This window comes from Euwallacea fornicatus, chromosome 21, assembly GCF_040115645.1.
Source record: "Euwallacea fornicatus isolate EFF26 chromosome 21, ASM4011564v1, whole genome shotgun sequence".
NCBI lineage: Eukaryota > Metazoa > Arthropoda > Insecta > Coleoptera > Curculionidae > Euwallacea > Euwallacea fornicatus.
Window position 1 is genome coordinate 1,719,850 of NC_089561.1, and position 18,012 is coordinate 1,737,861.

At 38.1% G+C, this 18,012-nt stretch overlaps 1 protein-coding gene across 4 annotated transcripts in view; it reads left to right on the forward strand.

Moving 5' to 3' along the window:
* The first annotated feature begins 31 nt into the window (after positions 1–31).
* Positions 32–18,012, forward strand: part of scrib (scribble) — a 44,022-nt gene continuing 26,041 nt past the window's right edge. For 2 of the 4 annotated variants that reach the window (XM_066294541.1, XM_066294544.1), the window contains exons 1-11: positions 32–357; positions 421–538; positions 8,704–8,993; positions 9,044–9,292; positions 9,948–10,125; positions 10,184–10,338; positions 10,391–10,517; positions 11,309–11,484; positions 14,504–14,660; positions 14,718–14,890; positions 16,622–16,795. In XM_066294541.1, the coding sequence (XP_066150638.1) occupies positions 196–357; positions 421–538; positions 8,704–8,993; positions 9,044–9,292; positions 9,948–10,125; positions 10,184–10,338; positions 10,391–10,517; positions 11,309–11,484; positions 14,504–14,660; positions 14,718–14,890; positions 16,622–16,795 (1,959 nt within the window). In that variant the 5' untranslated portion in view covers positions 32–195. The remainder of the gene's footprint in view (positions 358–420; positions 539–8,703; positions 8,994–9,043; positions 9,293–9,947; positions 10,126–10,183; positions 10,339–10,390; positions 10,518–11,308; positions 11,485–14,503; positions 14,661–14,717; positions 14,891–16,621; positions 16,796–18,012) is intronic. The other 2 variants (XM_066294542.1, XM_066294543.1) reach the window with 2 other exon arrangements.

Genomic DNA, 18,012 nt, shown 5'->3' on the forward strand with positions numbered 1-18,012 from the left:
TCTTTTTGTTCTTGGCTCTAGGGATTTTTTTCGTTTTCAGTTTACAGTTTAGCGGGAGTGGTGCTGTTGGTGACTGTGTGTAAAATGCAGCAGTAGTTTTTCGTACTTTTTTAAAATTTTCTTATTATAGTGACCGGATTAGTGCTTACGTTTTATTCAAAAAATCGTTAACATGTGCCTGAAAAGCTAACAACAATGTTGCGTTGTATACCGATATTCAAGGGCTGCAACAGGCAAATCGAGTTTGTTGATAAAAGACACTGTTCCCTTGTAAACGTACCGGAGGATATTTTACGGTACTCGAGGAGTTTAGAGGAGCTTTTACTGGATGCCAACCATATCAGAGATCTTCCAAAGGTAACTTTTTTACTCAGAAATCAAGTTTCCTATCTCCACCTAATACCCACACTTGCTTCTTAGAATTTTTTTCGGCTCCAAAGGCTCAGGAAGCTAGGATTAAGCGACAATGAAATTCAGAGGCTACCACCAGATATTCAAAATTTTGAACATTTGGTTGAACTAGATGTCTCAAGAAACGGTAAGTTATGGTTTATTTTTAGTATAAATTGAGTCCTTTAACTCACAAACGGCATTTACTTGATTGAGCATTACCCCAAAAATGAGTAGCATTTGTTTGAGGGCAGTTACTGAAAGTTGGAGGTAGTTTAAAATTGCTAGGAATGGAAATACCAAGAAATACCTTTGAAATATTTCCTCCAAAATATTTACCTTGATAATACCTTGACATAACTTGCAATACACCGAGTGTCTACACAAAATATCTCAGCAGTGTGCTTATGTGTTACCCTATTCCATTGTGGACTAGCTTTAAGTATTTCGTTACATGGTATATAGGAAAACTTCAGTGGAGTAAGGGTGTGTGTCTTTGAAAATAAAACACCTCTCTTAAGTTACCTATTTCCTCTTTTCACGTCAAGCTTAATGTCCCTCTTAAGAATCATAACCCATAAACTTGGACTTAGGTGGGGTTTGGTTCAGTTTTAAATTATCAGTAAGAAGGAATAAAATGATATTTACAATTTAATTAATGCCAAGTTCCAAGGTCAATAATACTCATAAACCAAGCACTCAATATTACATTATTATAGAAGGTATACTACAGTGATGCGTGAGGTTCCTATATCAAGGTTATGTGTACTATTATTTGCTAAACTGCTTAAGTACAAAATGTGAATTTCATCAGTTTCACTGTTACTAAACACTTCCATTTTGAACTTTTAAAGTTTATTATTTTCAAAATAAATATATTGTTGTCTTAAAACTTCCGAGGTTTCAAAAATAGTTATTACACTTTTTTATATGCATATGTGTTAGACATTCATATAACATCTTGAGACAACATCATTGACATTTACCACAGTGAGACATTCAGCATAAAAGTGAAATTCATTTTATTGTTGCGTAGTCGTTTCATAAGACTGATAAATAAATAGCACCTAGATATTATACGCTTACGGTTTTCAGTTCAAGGTTTTGTATTGGTCCTTTAATACGTGTGTTTTCTTATTCAATTATGTATGTTTTAACGTTCCACTCAGTGAACAAAAATTGATGATTTGTGACAATCTAAGTTTAATTCTACAGATTTTGTGACGTTTAACACTACTAGGAATTAGTTCACATATTATTAATAAGGTTTCCTCCGGGAATTTTAAGGGTACTCGACGAATATTTGGGTATCTCAAAAGGGAACAAGCACCTTCCCCTTTGCTACATCTTCCTGCACAATCCAATGTATTAATCAAGGGAACCTGATACAAAAACTAGCGATGCCCATTATTTCGATATTTTAACATCAGGTAACCGGCCGAATAATACGAATTGTGTTGGCCGTTACAACACACAACTCAAATTACTTTCTCTTTCGTGGCTAGTCAATAGGCGTAACTGCAATACTCGATGCTCCTCGTTTTCACGATTTACACAATCAAAGGTCATTAGTTCGATTTTTTGAATAGAATCTTAGTAATACCAGTAGAGATCATTTTGGGCTAAGTGGAGTGCTGATGTCAACGAAGCAGTAACACAAGAGTTCAGTTATCTCGATCCTTTAGATGAGACCTTGCCTCAGGTGGAACGCCAACGATGATGACGCCGAGTTGAACGAACCGGGTTTGAGCCTACAACAAACATATGTCATTGAGTTCATTATGGTTTTCTGTAATTTGCCCACATTCTGTGACAATTTACCGCAACGATGAGAAATACTTCTAAGAATATATTAAACTAATAAGAAGTCATGTTGTCATCATAAATACGTATTTACCTATACAGCAACTGATTCAATATTACTTAAAGTCTGATGAATGTCACTGGAGACGACTGGCAGTAAAATGTATAGCGAAGTGTGCCTCGGAATATACGAGCAAGCTATAAATAGAACTCGTATTTCCACTCAATAAAATTGATCCGAGAAAACTTCATTAGCAATTACGACAGAAACACATTCCTAAAAATTGTTTATACCAATCTACAGTAGTTGCTTATGTCCTGAAGGTTGACCTGTGACATGCAGAGGAGTTGGGTGGGTACGCTTCAGCTCAATGCCACAATGGCTTCCCTAATTACATTAATATTTGTCATTACCAAAAGTTTGCATGTTTTCTACCACTTAGTACTGAGGTACTACCACTTAAACCATTTTCTTTGGAATCATTCATCTTTCCCAAATATTCATTGCAACTTACAACTAATACCACGTCGGGAACAAATTTCAATCTTTCTAAGAGTACATGTGTTTGATTGTATACGCATATAGGAGGCCTGTTACCTGTGGTTCGAAAACATCAATTTATCTCTGTAGACATAGTGGAGATTCTTACGATAGATCTTACACATCCTTCGACCATCAGTAAATTGTTCATTAACGATAAAAATGTTCGATTATTATTGATGATTACGAGTGGATTAGTGACCTAAAAAATGGTTGTTTGTGCAAGTGTAACTAGGCTCAGGAACTATCATTAAGGTCGCTGAGTTATTGTCATTTAAGCAGCAGAATAACTTCCTAATAGGAAACGTCAATTCGCCTCGCTCTATCGCATTTAAGTTGCAATTCACCTCAAAGCGGTCCTTGAAGCGATCTATTGATTGACCATGTCTGGAATTGAGGGATATGAAGTATGCAAGGGAGAAGCATTTTAGTGTGGTTGAGGCTCAATGTAATATGGAAGATATAAATGGAACTTTCCATATACGTAGTTCGGAGTTTGTGAGCTGTTAATGTAGCTGCATCAGACGAGTTATGTACAGGGCGAACGAATTTTGATGTTGGACATCTCGGTAATTAGGGGAGATAAAGTCAAATTAACGGGGCACCCACGATATCGTTTTTGGACAAGTTCAATGGAATGACTAATAGCTAGAATCAGCAATGAAACAATTCCTTAACATCGACCTAATCTACTCAAAGAGTATAGTAATAACAAGGTAGTTAACAAGGATTTGTTGAATCCGTTCCACTTATCGCGATTTCCTATACGAGGTGTTTCAAAAAATGTGGGCAATATCCCGGAAATGAAAAGTTCTTGTCAAACGATTGTACTTATGCCTATAAATTATTTTCTAAAAACTGACTCTTTTGGAAATGTGGCTCTTTAAAAATTGATAGCGCAAATGGTATTTTCTAAATAATTTTTCTTCCAGTTAAAAAGATTGGTGAATTTTGAGTCGCTCGTATATCATATCAAGGTTAATAAGAGAGGACTTGACAGTTTTTTTCTACATTTTCAGGCAGGCGAATGGGAGGCTACCCTCAACATTTTTTTATTCCTAAAGTATTAAAGTCTTGAGTTTTTTAACCATTATTTAATTTCTTATGTTTCTGAGGAACCTAAAAGGAAAAATGTGTTCTTGTTTAATGTACATAAACCAAACTGTGTTCCAAAAAAGCATATTATCATAGGGCGTGTTTTACAAAAGTAATGAAATTCTGCGTGTATTTTTCACTCTGTCATTCACGCACCAAAATAAACAACATTTTTGTATTGAAACTGTTAAAAATGGATTTATTGCTTTGAAATATGTAACTGATCACATTTCAACGACTGGAAGAAGTTATTTCGAAAATACCATTTTTGGAAAAAGTTTTAGGAAATCATTTTATAAGCCCAAGTCCAACTTTTGTCAAGAATTTTTCATTCCTGGGCTACTGCCCCCATCTTTGGGAACACCCTGTATGAACACTCAAATTTGCATAGCCTGTTCAAATTACGAAGTAAAATTATTCCTTTGTACTGTAAAGAAATTGAGGTTTCACCGCTTTTCTTGATATAATATTTGTTATATGCGCCCTGGAAAAAGGAAAGGCGTTTGACTTGAATGCTTATTCATAAAAGAAGAATGTCGTTTGAATCCTATGGGCTCGTAATAGGCCAAATCGATAATGAACTCAATTCGAGGCTTAATATGCCGTCAGGTTTATACTCGATTTAGGCAAGCCTGGGCTTGCTTTGAAGTCTTATTTGTGGACTAAAACAGAATTTCAAGTAGAACTGCTATAGGGGCATCTTTTTACACGAAGCCCTTGCAAATTTTTGCCCCATTTTCGTTACATGTTGTCGAACGGTGCAGTGACGGATACTCCTTGACAGCCCAAAACCACGGCCTTATTGCAGCCGGCAACGTTGCCCATTGAAATGGAAAAGTTATTTCTGTTTAATGACGTCACTTTTCTTTTAAACAAATGTCAATCTCCGTGTTGCCATTTCCCTAGTTGAAACGAAGAGAGGTCTTTGGTTCTATCAAATAACCAGTAAACCAGGAAGGGATTTATTCATAGATTTCCGTTCGCACATATTTTGCTTTAATATTACTTAAGAATTTTATCGTTAACGCAGCTCCATCATCCATTCAAATAGTTCGTGGCAATCTTGGGTTGCACCGCCTTGACTGGGATTTGTCGCAATAAATTACGATCGAATGAGGTATTGGTACCCTGGCACTGCGGCCCATGTTTCATCTATATAACGGTCCAGTAATCCCATGTTCTTGGCTACAGCGTGACAGTAATTATTTAACTTTGTAATTGCACGTGCCACCCACAGTATTACCTTACTCCTGTTATTTAATCAGTTGAGTGTAAAAACTAGTGATGTGGTGAAAAAAGGTCGAGGAGGCGGCATTTGTCCCCTCGCTAATATGTCTATATGGTTTTCCCAAGACCAAGGTGCTTTGGGAACAGTTAATCTTAACTGTTATTAATCTACGATCGGGCATGCTTTATATTCGCTTCATTTGACGAGTAATTTGATTTTCTACATGTGCGATTCAATTATTGAGGGAGAACTCTAAGCTGTTTTGTCTATTATTATTTTTTTTTCGAATACCTCAGGGGACGTAAATCAGGCAGGAGAAACCACAAAGGATCCATCCCGACCGCTCTGTTGGCCTGAAAGCAGGAGCGGGTTTATCGACTGCTCATATATTTGGGATTCCGGTCGAATATACAAACTATGATATGTTTGTGAGCATAAATTACTAAAATCACCCAACCGCTACAACCACAGCTGGGAGTTTCATTTAAAAGCTATTCGCGGTTCGCTTCATACTCTGTTTGACTCAAATGCCTGAATTAGAATTGAGGTACACAATGTTGTTAATTTTAGTAGCAACTTTGATTCCGTCTACTTCTTTTGGGCATTTTAATGTCATTGACATCGGTGCAAAAAGTGCAATTTCAGAGCTTTCGCAGTCCACTGCGTTGGGCGGACACTATGGAATGTTGGTTTCCGTTTAATATTGCAATGGCGTTTGCTCCCATGACAAATGGCGCTCATCTTAAATTCCATTAAAACGCCTCTGATTGTGTGTGGTGAATGGGGAAATAGGCCGTGTTATAGCTTGGGGACAATAGATAATTCTCAGATTGTTGGTCCCTTCCTCGTCGTTCGCCAAGTCCACTTAGTATCTCAGGTCGTTTACCAACAAACCTTCTAGAATCAAAATCTCATTTCACATTGCTCCATATGTAAAGTAACAGTGAAACGAACCCATTATAACGGGTCTTGTATTACCACTGACATTGAAAGTTTCGCTGCTATTTTTAAACGAGCGGTTGAAAAAAAGGAAAAGTTCAGCTTAAAAATCGCACACGACGTTTGAACGATGATGGGAGGCAAACAGAATTAAAGCCCATCATGGGAGTGGGCACTCAATTAAATCCCGACAGACGGCTACCACCTGTCCGGCATTCAGTTTGGTATGCATCGATGGTCACGGCAAACAGTACCCGTGGTTGCGTCGATTGCCAAACCAATAAGCCCATACCGCCATTTATAACTATGGGACCTAATATGGGCTAGTTGGGTGTTGTAGTGAATTGTCAATTATTACCTTAGCGAAGACTGAATAATACCCATTAGTCCAAGCAAATCAAGCGCAATGAGTGACGTTGATTCTATAATACAAACCGTGACGAACTATGCATAAATCAACGAGTTAAATAATTCGATTCCGTTTTATTTCTTCAGTGCAGTTGCCGATTCTCTTGGGTTTCAAGAACCTCCAAAGCGAATTGAATTTACTGAGACGACCGTGACGTTTTACGGTGGAGTAAGTTGAGTGAATGAGACAATACATGAGCGTTGCATATCTTGCGTTATTATTCCCGAAAGAATTGTGGTTAACTCGGTATGGAGATCAAATTATTTTAAAGCGGATGCAATGGGTTAAAAGGGGAGAAATCAACCCTCAAAGCGGCATCAAGCCCCAGCCGCGCCTTCACCATATTTTTCATATGTATTCAGCGGTCTCAATTCGGCGAGGTCTTTGTACCTCTGAAATCGATTTTATATCATTTGGGATGATCTACCTTACTTTATCCTCCTCCAGAAGCCCCAATAGACGGTTCTTCGTGTGAAAAATACATACAGGTTTTGGTTTCAGGGTATTATCGCCGTTTCGTCTATATAAGCGCTGACATTTTCTTAAACACTTCAATCTCCTTCAATCAAATTTGCGCCAGGGCTGGCCTCGTTTGATATGTCCTCCGAACTGTTTTCAACTTTTCATATTTTTTGCAGTTTGAGGTTTTGAGTGCTTTCAACCACAATACAATTTTGTCTCCCTGTTCCCTAAGAAAGTTTTAAGTCTTCCTCTCTTCGCTGCAACCGCATCCATTCTACCGGAAGTTAGGGTCGAGTTAAAGCCCGTAATAATCCGTCCCTTTACGATCAATTTTAGCGGCTGAAATAAATTTACCAATCGTTTCTCCTTATACGAAGTCAATAAAGGGTGTAATTGAATAAAATATTTCTTTTATGCTTAAAACTTAACTTGTTCAAACTTAAAAACAGGGCCGGAAGAAGCTACCTATGTCTCTGAGTGGGGTCAGTGCCGTCGGGCCGAAGGGCAAAGAGGATTTGGTCCTTTGAATCCGAAATACCTTTGACGTCTTAGAACTGCCCTTTTATCTCGTTTATGTGTCTTTTCTTAGTTAAGCCACTCCTCGAACATACCCTCACGGGACTCTCTCGAGTTAACATTTTCGTTTTCTAGGCGTCATCGATTTAAATTGTTGGTGCAAGGTAATGATTATGGTAAACACAGGCTACAACATGTGCTAAATGATCCTCTAAAATATTCATCTTACGAAATATGCGTAAACCAATACCGAAGCTTGTTAGTAGCTAGAGTAAAAGAAATTATTGTCGTTCCAATGTAATAATAAAATCATTTATTGCAATAATTTTGATTATTATTTTTTTGGTTCTCGGCGAGGATCAATTTCTGGAATTTAATATTTTTGCCTGTGAAATTATTTTTATAATTCAAATCCCCGGGGCGTTGTGACTGCCAGCTTTTATTTAATCACTTAAATAACTTTGCTTATTATTGTTCATCAATCCTCAGTCTTTCTATCAGTTCCATGCGTCGTCACTCAGTGTCTGTAAATTATTCCACGTGTTTTTTTTGTTGTTCATAATTTTAATTTTGTTTCTTTTTAATCTGCCACATAAACCTTATTTGAGTGAATCCAGCAATTCTTGCCATCAAACCGTGTGAAGCGGGCAATATACCAATTCTTAATTATATTTTGTTGTTCGCTTTTAAATAAGCATATGTAAGGTACAAAAGAATCACGTACCAACCAATCCCATTCCTCGGCGTGCCGCATGATTTGTGCCATAACAATAGGTAATTAATGAGGAAATGTTTGGCCATTTGTAGCATCAGAAACGTACAATTGCAAAAGGATTTCTTGACAAAATGGTGGACACACATAGGAAAACGAATTTATTTGGTTTTGTGAACGTTGAAAGTACTAAGTAGTTCATGTGATCAGCTTTAATAGCGAATTCAAGCGACATCGATCGCTAACTCGATTTTCGAAAAAAGCGAATTTATGTTTCACTTCAAAGCACTTCGAATATTGTATTATTCGTTAGGAATATTAACCTTTAAAAATGAAACAAAACGCTTTTTTACGCAGAAATAGCGCTGCACAATTTTTAACGAATTGCGTTGGGCCAGTGGTGGTAAATTAGAATTTCGCTAGTAAAAAATGGCGATTTTTTTTCATTAAAAAGTCACAAAATCATATCTAAGAACAGATATTTTGAAAATTGTTAGATATACGAGTTTGCTTTGGACTAGCTATTGGAATTTCAATGCATATTTGAACACGGGTACTTAAAATTGATTTATTCCGGTTATAAATTGGAATTTTTGTGTAACTTCCAGACATTCCCGAAATACCCGAAGGCATTGGCCACCTCCAATGTTTGCGGGTTGCCGACTTCAGCTCGAATCCCATTGCCAGGCTGCCGACTACGTTTCCTGAACTGAGGTCGTTAACAACTTTGGGGCTCAATGATATGTCACTGACCAATCTGCCCCTCGATTTCGGACAGCTGGTGTCGCTCACATCTCTTGAACTACGGGAGAATTTACTGAAAGAATTGCCGGCCTCGTTCAGTCAGCTGATTAATTTGGAACGGCTGGATCTGGGAGATAATGAAATTGAGGAATTGGTGGGTTTCCTTTTTAGCGTGTTGCCAGTTGAATTAGTTTCTCCTTTTAGCCTGGACACATAGGGAAACTGCCGGCCTTGCAGGAGTTATGGCTGGATCACAACCAATTACAGGCACTTCCTGGCGAAATCGGCCAATTACAAAATTTGAGTTGTCTGGATTTGAGCGAAAATAGGCTGGAATATTTACCCGAGGGAATCGCTGGCCTGGAAAGTCTGACGGATCTCCATTTATCACAAAACGTTTTAGAGACTTTGCCCGATGGAATTGGCAAACTAGAGAAACTTACTATTCTTAAGGTAGTTTACATTTTTCACTTAAAATCTCGAGGTGTGTTTGCGTAGTGTTATCTTTAATAGTCGCTGGGATAAGGAGAAAATGCCATAAACGAACTCTTATCGTTGTTTCTTATCGTTATTACCTTAGCGCAATTTAATTCCTATTATTGTCTGTTAATGTCGTAATTTTGGTTCAAGTGATAGGTAGATTTATTAATAGGAATTTGGGTCTAATCACATCTTTGCAATGTTGGAAGTGGTCTGTTATCGGTAGTGAGTCACTTCGAATATCACCCAAAAGGAAACGGTAGCAAACGTTATTTCCAAGTTGCACTTGTAATATCACGATGCCTTTCATAAATGCCGCAGCTTCAGTTCATTTTACGAACATTTCTTTTCACTTTTGACTTCCTTCCTTGGCTTTTTCGTAATTTGTTGAGTTAACAAGTCCATTGTGGCCATATTTTTTCGAGGTTCGCACGGTCCACTTAATGGCATATTGTTATAGGTTTGTGCAGAATTCAGAGCAAACACGTGGTTTACTTTAATTAAAGGATCTAGAGAGGATCAGAAGCTAGAATTTCCCCCTATGTTCATAGACGTTGTGTTATGTATTATTGCATTCACTAAACAATACTTTTTCGTTACGCCTCTATTAAACAAACGTTCCTTTTAGGTCGACCAAAATAGACTTACCTCGTTAAATTCCAATATCGGCTGCTGCCACAACTTACAAGAGCTTATCTTAACGGAAAATTTCCTTAGTGAGTTGCCTATCGAAATAGGCAAACTGGTTAAGTTAACTAACTTAAATGTAGATAGGAATAGTTTGACAAGTATACCTGATGAAATAGGTAAATAATTTTGATTTTCAACACCGCTTTCAAATAAAATAAAATTTATCGTTTCCAGGCAATTTATGTGAATTAGGCGTATTAAGTTTGCGAGACAATAGACTGACAATGTTACCTGACAGTTTGGGTGATTGCAAAAGGCTGCACGTGTTGGACGTATCTGGCAACAGGCTTCCCTATTTGCCGCACACCCTGTTACAGCTAAGATTAAAGGTTCGTCGATGTTTGGGGTAAATTTCCGATTTTTGTAGCCCCAAAATTACAGGCTGTTTGGCTGAGTGATAACCAGGCACAGCCGTTGCTGACGTTCCAGACTGACACGGATCCGGATACAGGGAAAACAGTGCTCACTTGCTTTCTCTTGCCTCAGCAGGAATATCAACCCGTTATAAGTAAGTTTCATGATGTTGTGTCTTGTATGTTGTGTTTTTGCACCATGCTGTATTTTTTGCACGTGTTGGCAAGAGATTTAGTTGCGCAAAATAAATTTCCACTAAAATGTCGCTTAAGGAAACCATCAAATAATTTTGGTGGTGCACTGTTGCTAATTTCGATTCAGTGTGAATATATTGTTTTTAAACACTTAGAAAGTTAGGTTACTTGAATTTCCTAAACGTATTTTTGAAAAGTTCACTAATATGAATTAAAATGATCCTTTCACTATTTTGTCAAGAATATCCACAAAATTTCTTTTCAATATGGTGAATAGCAAATGATCGTCAGTTCACATACTAAAATAAAAGACTACAAGGAATGTTATTTTTAATTTAATTTGTATTTTTAATATGTTAATATGATGGTAACATCAAAATTTCTGGAAAAGAATCTGAGAGGTAGATCCTCATGGGTGCAAAAATGACATCGTAATTTTATGCCTGTCTGGCAGTTTCGATATTTTTAAAACGAATGACATAACTTGCTTTTAACTATAACAAATCAATGAGTGCTACACTATTACCTTTACGCTTGCGTAAAGTAGTTGTATTTTTAGATTAGTAAAAAATATTTTTTTACAAAGCCGTTTTGATAACTTTCTTTTATTACCGCACCATATTAACGTGGAGCACCCTTCCTTAAACCCCTATAGTTCCTTTACGTTAATTTATACACGTAGCTTAGCCATTTTCCGCTTTATGTATCTGCGTCCTGCACCCTGCCCCTTTTCTTTTTATGTGCGCACCAGCTTCCGATGGCCGCTTATACCGTTGCGACGTGAACGCCGGTTTGAGTAATGGCACTTTGTCCCGTATCGCAGCGTCCAGTACCAAGGACGACGTCTCGGACGACTGGCAGGAGCACGAGGCGAGTCGGACGCACAGCGTCAAGTTTACCGATCCCCAGGACCAGGAAAACAAAGAGGTGAGTCAGTTTTAGATTAACTCGCAGCCGGACGGACAGAAACACGTTAAAAAACCTGCAGTTCTGGACGTACTAATTTCAGTAGTAGTGACCCGTTAGTTCTCCAATAATCATTATTGCCAAATTCTCAGAGAACAAAAAGAACTCTTACTTTCTAGGTAAGCTATTATACGCCTTCTACTTCCACGTCGTCGGTGTATTACGTCACGCCGGTAGAGTGGCTCTTAACAATTTACAACAGGGTGAAAGAGGGTTGCGAGCGGTGCCTTGAGCGGTGGTGCTGCTCACTGCGGGCCAGATCGCGCTCTCTAAGCAGAACCAATAGCTATTACAGTTTGAGTACTTTGAAAGATATTGATGACGTGTTCATTCACGAGGTTTAATTGTCTTTTTTTTTCCAAGTTGAATCTGAATTTTTATGCTCAAAGACGATGTAATACTATGGACTGCATGATAAGAGATTCCTGAAATGTTTTAATTTCATTTTCTTTTAACATCTTTAATTCGGTCCATAACGGGTTTCAAGGGCCAGGGACAATTTTATTCCATTCCGTCCACCTCTCAACTGCTTAAACTTCCCCGTCCAGTGTTATAGGTAAATTACACACATTACATTTCTCTTTTCTCATTGATACAGTGTGTAAAAGGCTTGCGAAATATTGCGGACGCTTCAACAAAAATTTAGATGCAAAGAGCTGTAGTTTGCTCTAGAGTTTAACCATAATAAAATTTCATTAGAAGATAGCTTCAACTGTAAAGATAAGTCAGGAAGAAAAAATAAGCGTTTCAATCGTTAGCTGCACACAGAGTACTTAATTTTGGCTTGACTCAGACGACCCTACCTATTTAAGTAGTCTTGTTCTGTTTTTATCACCTCATTATTGACAACATGGTGAATATGAGGTATGTCTGAAGAATGTAATGTAACGTAATACGGGTACAGCACGGTACCTCGTAAGTAGCAAATTTACCGAATTTAAAGATTTTTCGAACTGAAGTCATGGAACGAACTATTAGCTTCGATACCTTTCAAACTTTCCATGTACCACCTATAGGATATTTTGAAGTTGCTAAAAGCTGTTTGTAACACGGTAAAAAACGTATGAAGGAGAATGTTCTTCCCATCACGACTATTGAAAGAGGAGGCGATTTTATTGAGGTGAGTCAGGTTTCCAATGAAGGTTAGAATGGGAGTCGTGTAGTCCATAGTACTTAGCACGTCCTCGAATATACTTAACATTGAAAAATTCTTAATTAAGTAGAGGATCTTCTATGCTTTAATGGATTTTGTGCAGTTTTAAATGTTTCACCTCCGAGAATAACTTTTATTAAAAAAACAGGGATTCGCGTTGCTTTTTTCAATATTAATCCACAGTTTTGTTCGTCTAATTCCCCCTTGTGTCGGTCCCGTTTAAAGACAATCATTTATACCCTGTTTTGTTAAGCTCCTTAATCCTAGATTCATGGGATAAAAAAAAAATAAAAAACAAGAAAAGCTCAATTAAGCAGAAAAATCAACCTTTCCTAAAGGTTTGTCATCCCATTTGTTGTTAACAACCCATAACTAACCTCATTTATTTTTTACGAGAGACCAAACCTAGAATAGTCTATATTAGTTGCTAGTCAAATTAAAAAGACTGAGTCCCTTCAGTGGTAAGCCTTTGTCGTTTAAAGCAGTATTTCCATTTAACGTATACCTTCGGCGCCGGTTGTATTTAATGTTAAAAATTTAGGTGCAGATATCTTTTATTAATGTTACTTGTTGATTTTTCATAGTTTGAATATAGGAAAAAAATCATTATAACATTCTACCTAACCAAAAGGTTTTTGTTGGTAATTACCCCATTTTTACCCTTTACTCTTAGTGCATGCTTATATTATTGGTTGTGGCTATGGTTATTAATTTATTTATATGTAACTTCACACAAAACACTTACCGTACTAACAATCATAATTTCCCGTTTCGAACATGTGGTAACACGTTTTGCGAACGTGCCTCTGTTAAGTATTACTTGGACGTTTCGAATATTTAAGTTACTTAGGAACTTTATATGTAGTTTTAACTAACAAATTTTGTATATTTTTTAATAAATTATTTATTTGCATGGATGTTTTTTTATGGTGTCATTCAGTTGTATTTGCTTTTTTCATTTTATCGCCAGTTTGGTTCAGCGAGGGGTGAGAAAAGCAAATACGTTCCACATTCCTTTTGTATGTAACTGCACTGGTAAAGGCGAGGGTGGTGGTATATCCAACAAAACTCCTACACATTTTCCTTTGGTTATGGTACCACGCACACATTACATTGCATCATAGAGGGTTTGGGTACGAGACCAATATACATATAAGTTGTTTAACATTTCAGATTTGTAATTTAGTTTCATTGTAGCAATTATTTTACCGGTTCGTAGGATGGAACTGTTGAAAAATTAGACCTGTAGAATTTCTTAGGAATTCGAGGTTCGATTCGTAATTGTTTTAGGGTGGGTTTCTCTTAGCGTGTCTGTTTAGGCATGGAAACTTCTTAGAAGTCCTGGGAAATTTTACAAATCGAAGAGAATATTTTGCTTGAAATTAGATGAATCACTTATGTTTTTGTTAATAAATGGATGATTATAGCAGTTTTTTAAGGTCCCTATTATGATTGACTTGTACAACAGAATTATAAGCATTTGAAATTTGTCAGTTTTGCCTATGTTGCACATTCTGTCTGTATTTCCCTCAATTAATGCTGTGACTGGACCCAAAGGTAAACAAGGGCTTCGTGAAGTTGCAGCAGGTTCGCGGCGTTTCGGTGGTACCATGCGTCTTTTAGTTGCACCAAGTCAAATTGACGTAACGCGTCATGCGGAGGAGATATCCTCAGGAGCATTGAAAACTCTATCTAAAGTGTCTAATACACGAGTTAAAAAAAAAAAAACAAAAAACGTTAAAAACCCATTATTGCCGTGGTGATGCAGTATTTTTCGGTGGGTTCTTTAATGCGTCATGGTCAGGTTTGGATTAATTTGTTTTGCAGACCCCGTTCGTACGTCAAAACACGCCTCACCCCCGGGAGCTCAAAGCCAAAGCCCATAAGCTGTTCGGCAAGGGAAGTAGTCATGGACAGAGTTCTCTTGAGGAGTTTAGTCACCGTCCCGACTTTGTTGATAACAATATGTCCCACGATGATTCGCGTGAGCAATTGTATATTGCTTTTATAATTGCATTGCATTGAAACGTACATTTTGCAGTGTCAGTAGAAGCCATCAATCCACATATCGCTCAGCCGCAACAGTCGGTAGTAGAAAATAACGTCCCTTTGGTCGCCGGAATTTTGCCGAAGGTCATCGAAGACTATGCTCCGATTGTCGTGGGCAATGGACATGAGGAAAGCGAGCCTAGTCAGGACGAAGACCTTGACGAGGTAAGTTTCGACTTGGTAAAAGTTTGGTAGTCGCATTACAGTAATAATAATTATTATAACGTGGTCGTGCTTTCTTTCCGAAGAGCTCGTACCTCGCGGCGGAATAATAACATCCTCCTAACAGTACTTACAAGCGATTTTTCGTGGCGTTTCCCGTTCGCATTCTCCATGTTATACAGTTCAGATTGGGCGGATAAGAGTCTTAAATCGAAGAATGGACGATATAAAACAAAAGATGGATTGTGTTTCCTGGACGCCTACCTAGTGCCACAATTATTTATCGGCTCATGACTTAGAGCCGCGAAACGCCCCCCTTGTCAGTACGCCGTTGTTCTCGCTGAAACATGCCTTACAATCCCGGCTTTTTAATGCCACTTAATGCAGGTCTAATCGAAGTTAAAAGCAAATATGCATGCTAACCTTTGAAATGCACGTGCACTGAACTTCTTTCCTAACCCGGTTATTTGCATTTTGTAATAACAATATAAATTTTCCTGGGGAGAACCGTATTGACGGGCCGTATTATTATCGGCTCAGCAAATGGCTCTTTCCTAGTTTTATTGCGATCGGAATAATTGCGGAAAAACAATTAACTTCGATGCCTCAAGGAACATGGCCATATCTGGACGGGATCATTAATCTTCTCATTATAGATGTCCAATATTCAGCAAAGATACGGCGGTTGTGTCTCAATTGCGAGAGAAATCCGAATAAATTAAAAGGCTCCTTTAAGTTTTGTACATTTTCAACTGTTCCTCGTAGGACGTATTATGTACAGATGGTCGTCAACGGTACAAAAGTGTCTTTGTATAAAATGATACCTGATTGTAGGTAATCCACAAACCACGTAGTTAATCACCATGCCGGTTATTGGCTGCATTTGCCTCGAGATCTCAATTCAAATGCCGCTTTTTTAACTTAAATATAAGGGCGAAATTAGGGGTTCAAGTGTGGGATGCGAAAGCAACAAGAAATGTAGTTCACAAATTCTGAGGCAGCTTTTTTCGCATGCTCCCTTCATATGGAATACATGTGCACGAATAACCATACCGGTATAAACGTAGTCATTATTGTGACGAATCGCATCCGATTAAAGGCAACCCACAATACATTCAAACTTGGGATAGTGTGGTTCCCAGCCGTGTTGGCGATTGGCTACGTCTACTTCTACGCTTTAGGGTGGCAACTTTATAGCGTACCATAATTAACCTTATAGCGTACCATAACTGAATATTACGCATCTTGGTAGATAAACTTACGAAATAATATTTTCCTAAAAGCCTGCTTTACGCTGCGCAAATCAAAACCTCGACATTTTTGAGATTATCCAGATTAAAGAAGATACAGCTTCACGAATGCCGTGCCATATCAATTATTAATCTTCAATGGACGGCACTAGAATCTCGAGAAATCAACTTTGGATGGATAATTGAGTGATAACTTGGCCGATCATCGATCCAAGCCCTTAAAAACAGTGAAAAAAGTCGGCCATTTTGTTCTTTTTCTCTGCGCCAGTAGCGAGGTGATCTCGAAATGAAAATTTCGCCGCGCACGCGCTGCGAATTGCACTGTTGTCGGTCGATTCGTGCATTTTCCTTTTCCACTTTTCATCGACATGTAGAAAACAAAATGTCGAATATCATAAGTTGGTCGAATTTTCGCATCGTAGATCAGGCTTTGGTTTGTGCACGTTTTACTGACCCCCTGGTGTCTTGGTTCTCTCCCCCGTAGGACTTCTTAAGGCGTCGGGTGGGCTTCGTGCCCTCAGAGGGCGAGAGTGATGGCCTCTCCAAGGAGGAGGGCAAACAGTCCAGGTTGCATCGGCGCGACACGCCTCATCACCTTAAGAATAAGAGGGTGACGGCACATGTCGATAAGGACAAAGTGGCTGACATCATTGCACAGGTCTACAATATGCTTCCTTGTGTTGTAATATCTCGCACAAGCCCAATTTCAAAGTCTCTGGATGAACTTCTCTGTAAAATCATGCTCGTGTTGCTTCGTGTGTGCTCGGAAAGGTCCTTGACTAAACGGACGTCGGCAAACTCGTCTTTATTTAAATGTTTCGTTAATACTTGTGCGAGTTGCTACAATGTTGCGTATAGTTTGAGCATGTGTGAAATTTTTGCATGAATGCTTGATGTATTTTATAAACGAATAATGATGTAAAAAACTGAAAAAGGGGTTTTCTCCAAATACAGGAGAGATCTCAATTAAGTGAGTGCATCGCTTAAACCCTGCAAGGCATGTTGGGCGGTAAAATTAACCGTAAAGACGATAAAAGATCAATATGAACGAGTTAATAGATTTAAATGGCTCTTATCTGGCTTCCACAATCGCATTTTCTACGTCCAACTTCTGCCAGCATCCACCTAAGAAAAAGCCATTATAGTTTATTGGAACGAATAAAAAGATCGAGGAAACGGATACGTTTATTTGTGGTTTAGCCCGAATAGCCGCGGCGGATGATTGGTTACAATCTATGAAAGATCTCGATCATCTAGATAGCATTAGACCATCTAAACCATAGTGAAGGTTATTATAAAATTTTTTGCTTGTTGTGCCAATTTAACTAAACTTCGTGCCGTTAAAGAGCTGCTTCTTTGCCGACCAATTAAGAACTACATGCAAAACGGAATTTTCAATTTGCATAATTTCCCGGTTGCACATAGAAGCGCGCCTACTAGGGATAACAAGTCAGGCGCCTTTTCTAGCTAAAAAAGCAAGTAACTGTTACTGGAAAGTAATATTACCCTTCACAACTGAGCAGCGATAATAGAGGTCAGATAACGTCCGTTAGAACCCCCCTAAAAAAAGGTTAAATCCTTAAAATAACAGATTTCACATACTGAACACTATCTGGTCAATATCTCGGAAACAATAGGGCATGAAATTGGAGTCTATAGAAATCGTCAGACGGGTAACTGCGAGTCGGATTAATGCTGGAATTCGAAGTCACTTAAATGACCTTTGTTAACTGTAATGTGTTTACTGCAAACGCATTGATTGCAGCCAGTGCAAAAATTATCCTTAATATTTAAGACACACTTAAAATGATTGAGATGCACTTAAGATGAATTAATCGTTAGAAATTGCTTGTTACGTTCGCACGAAACACTTCC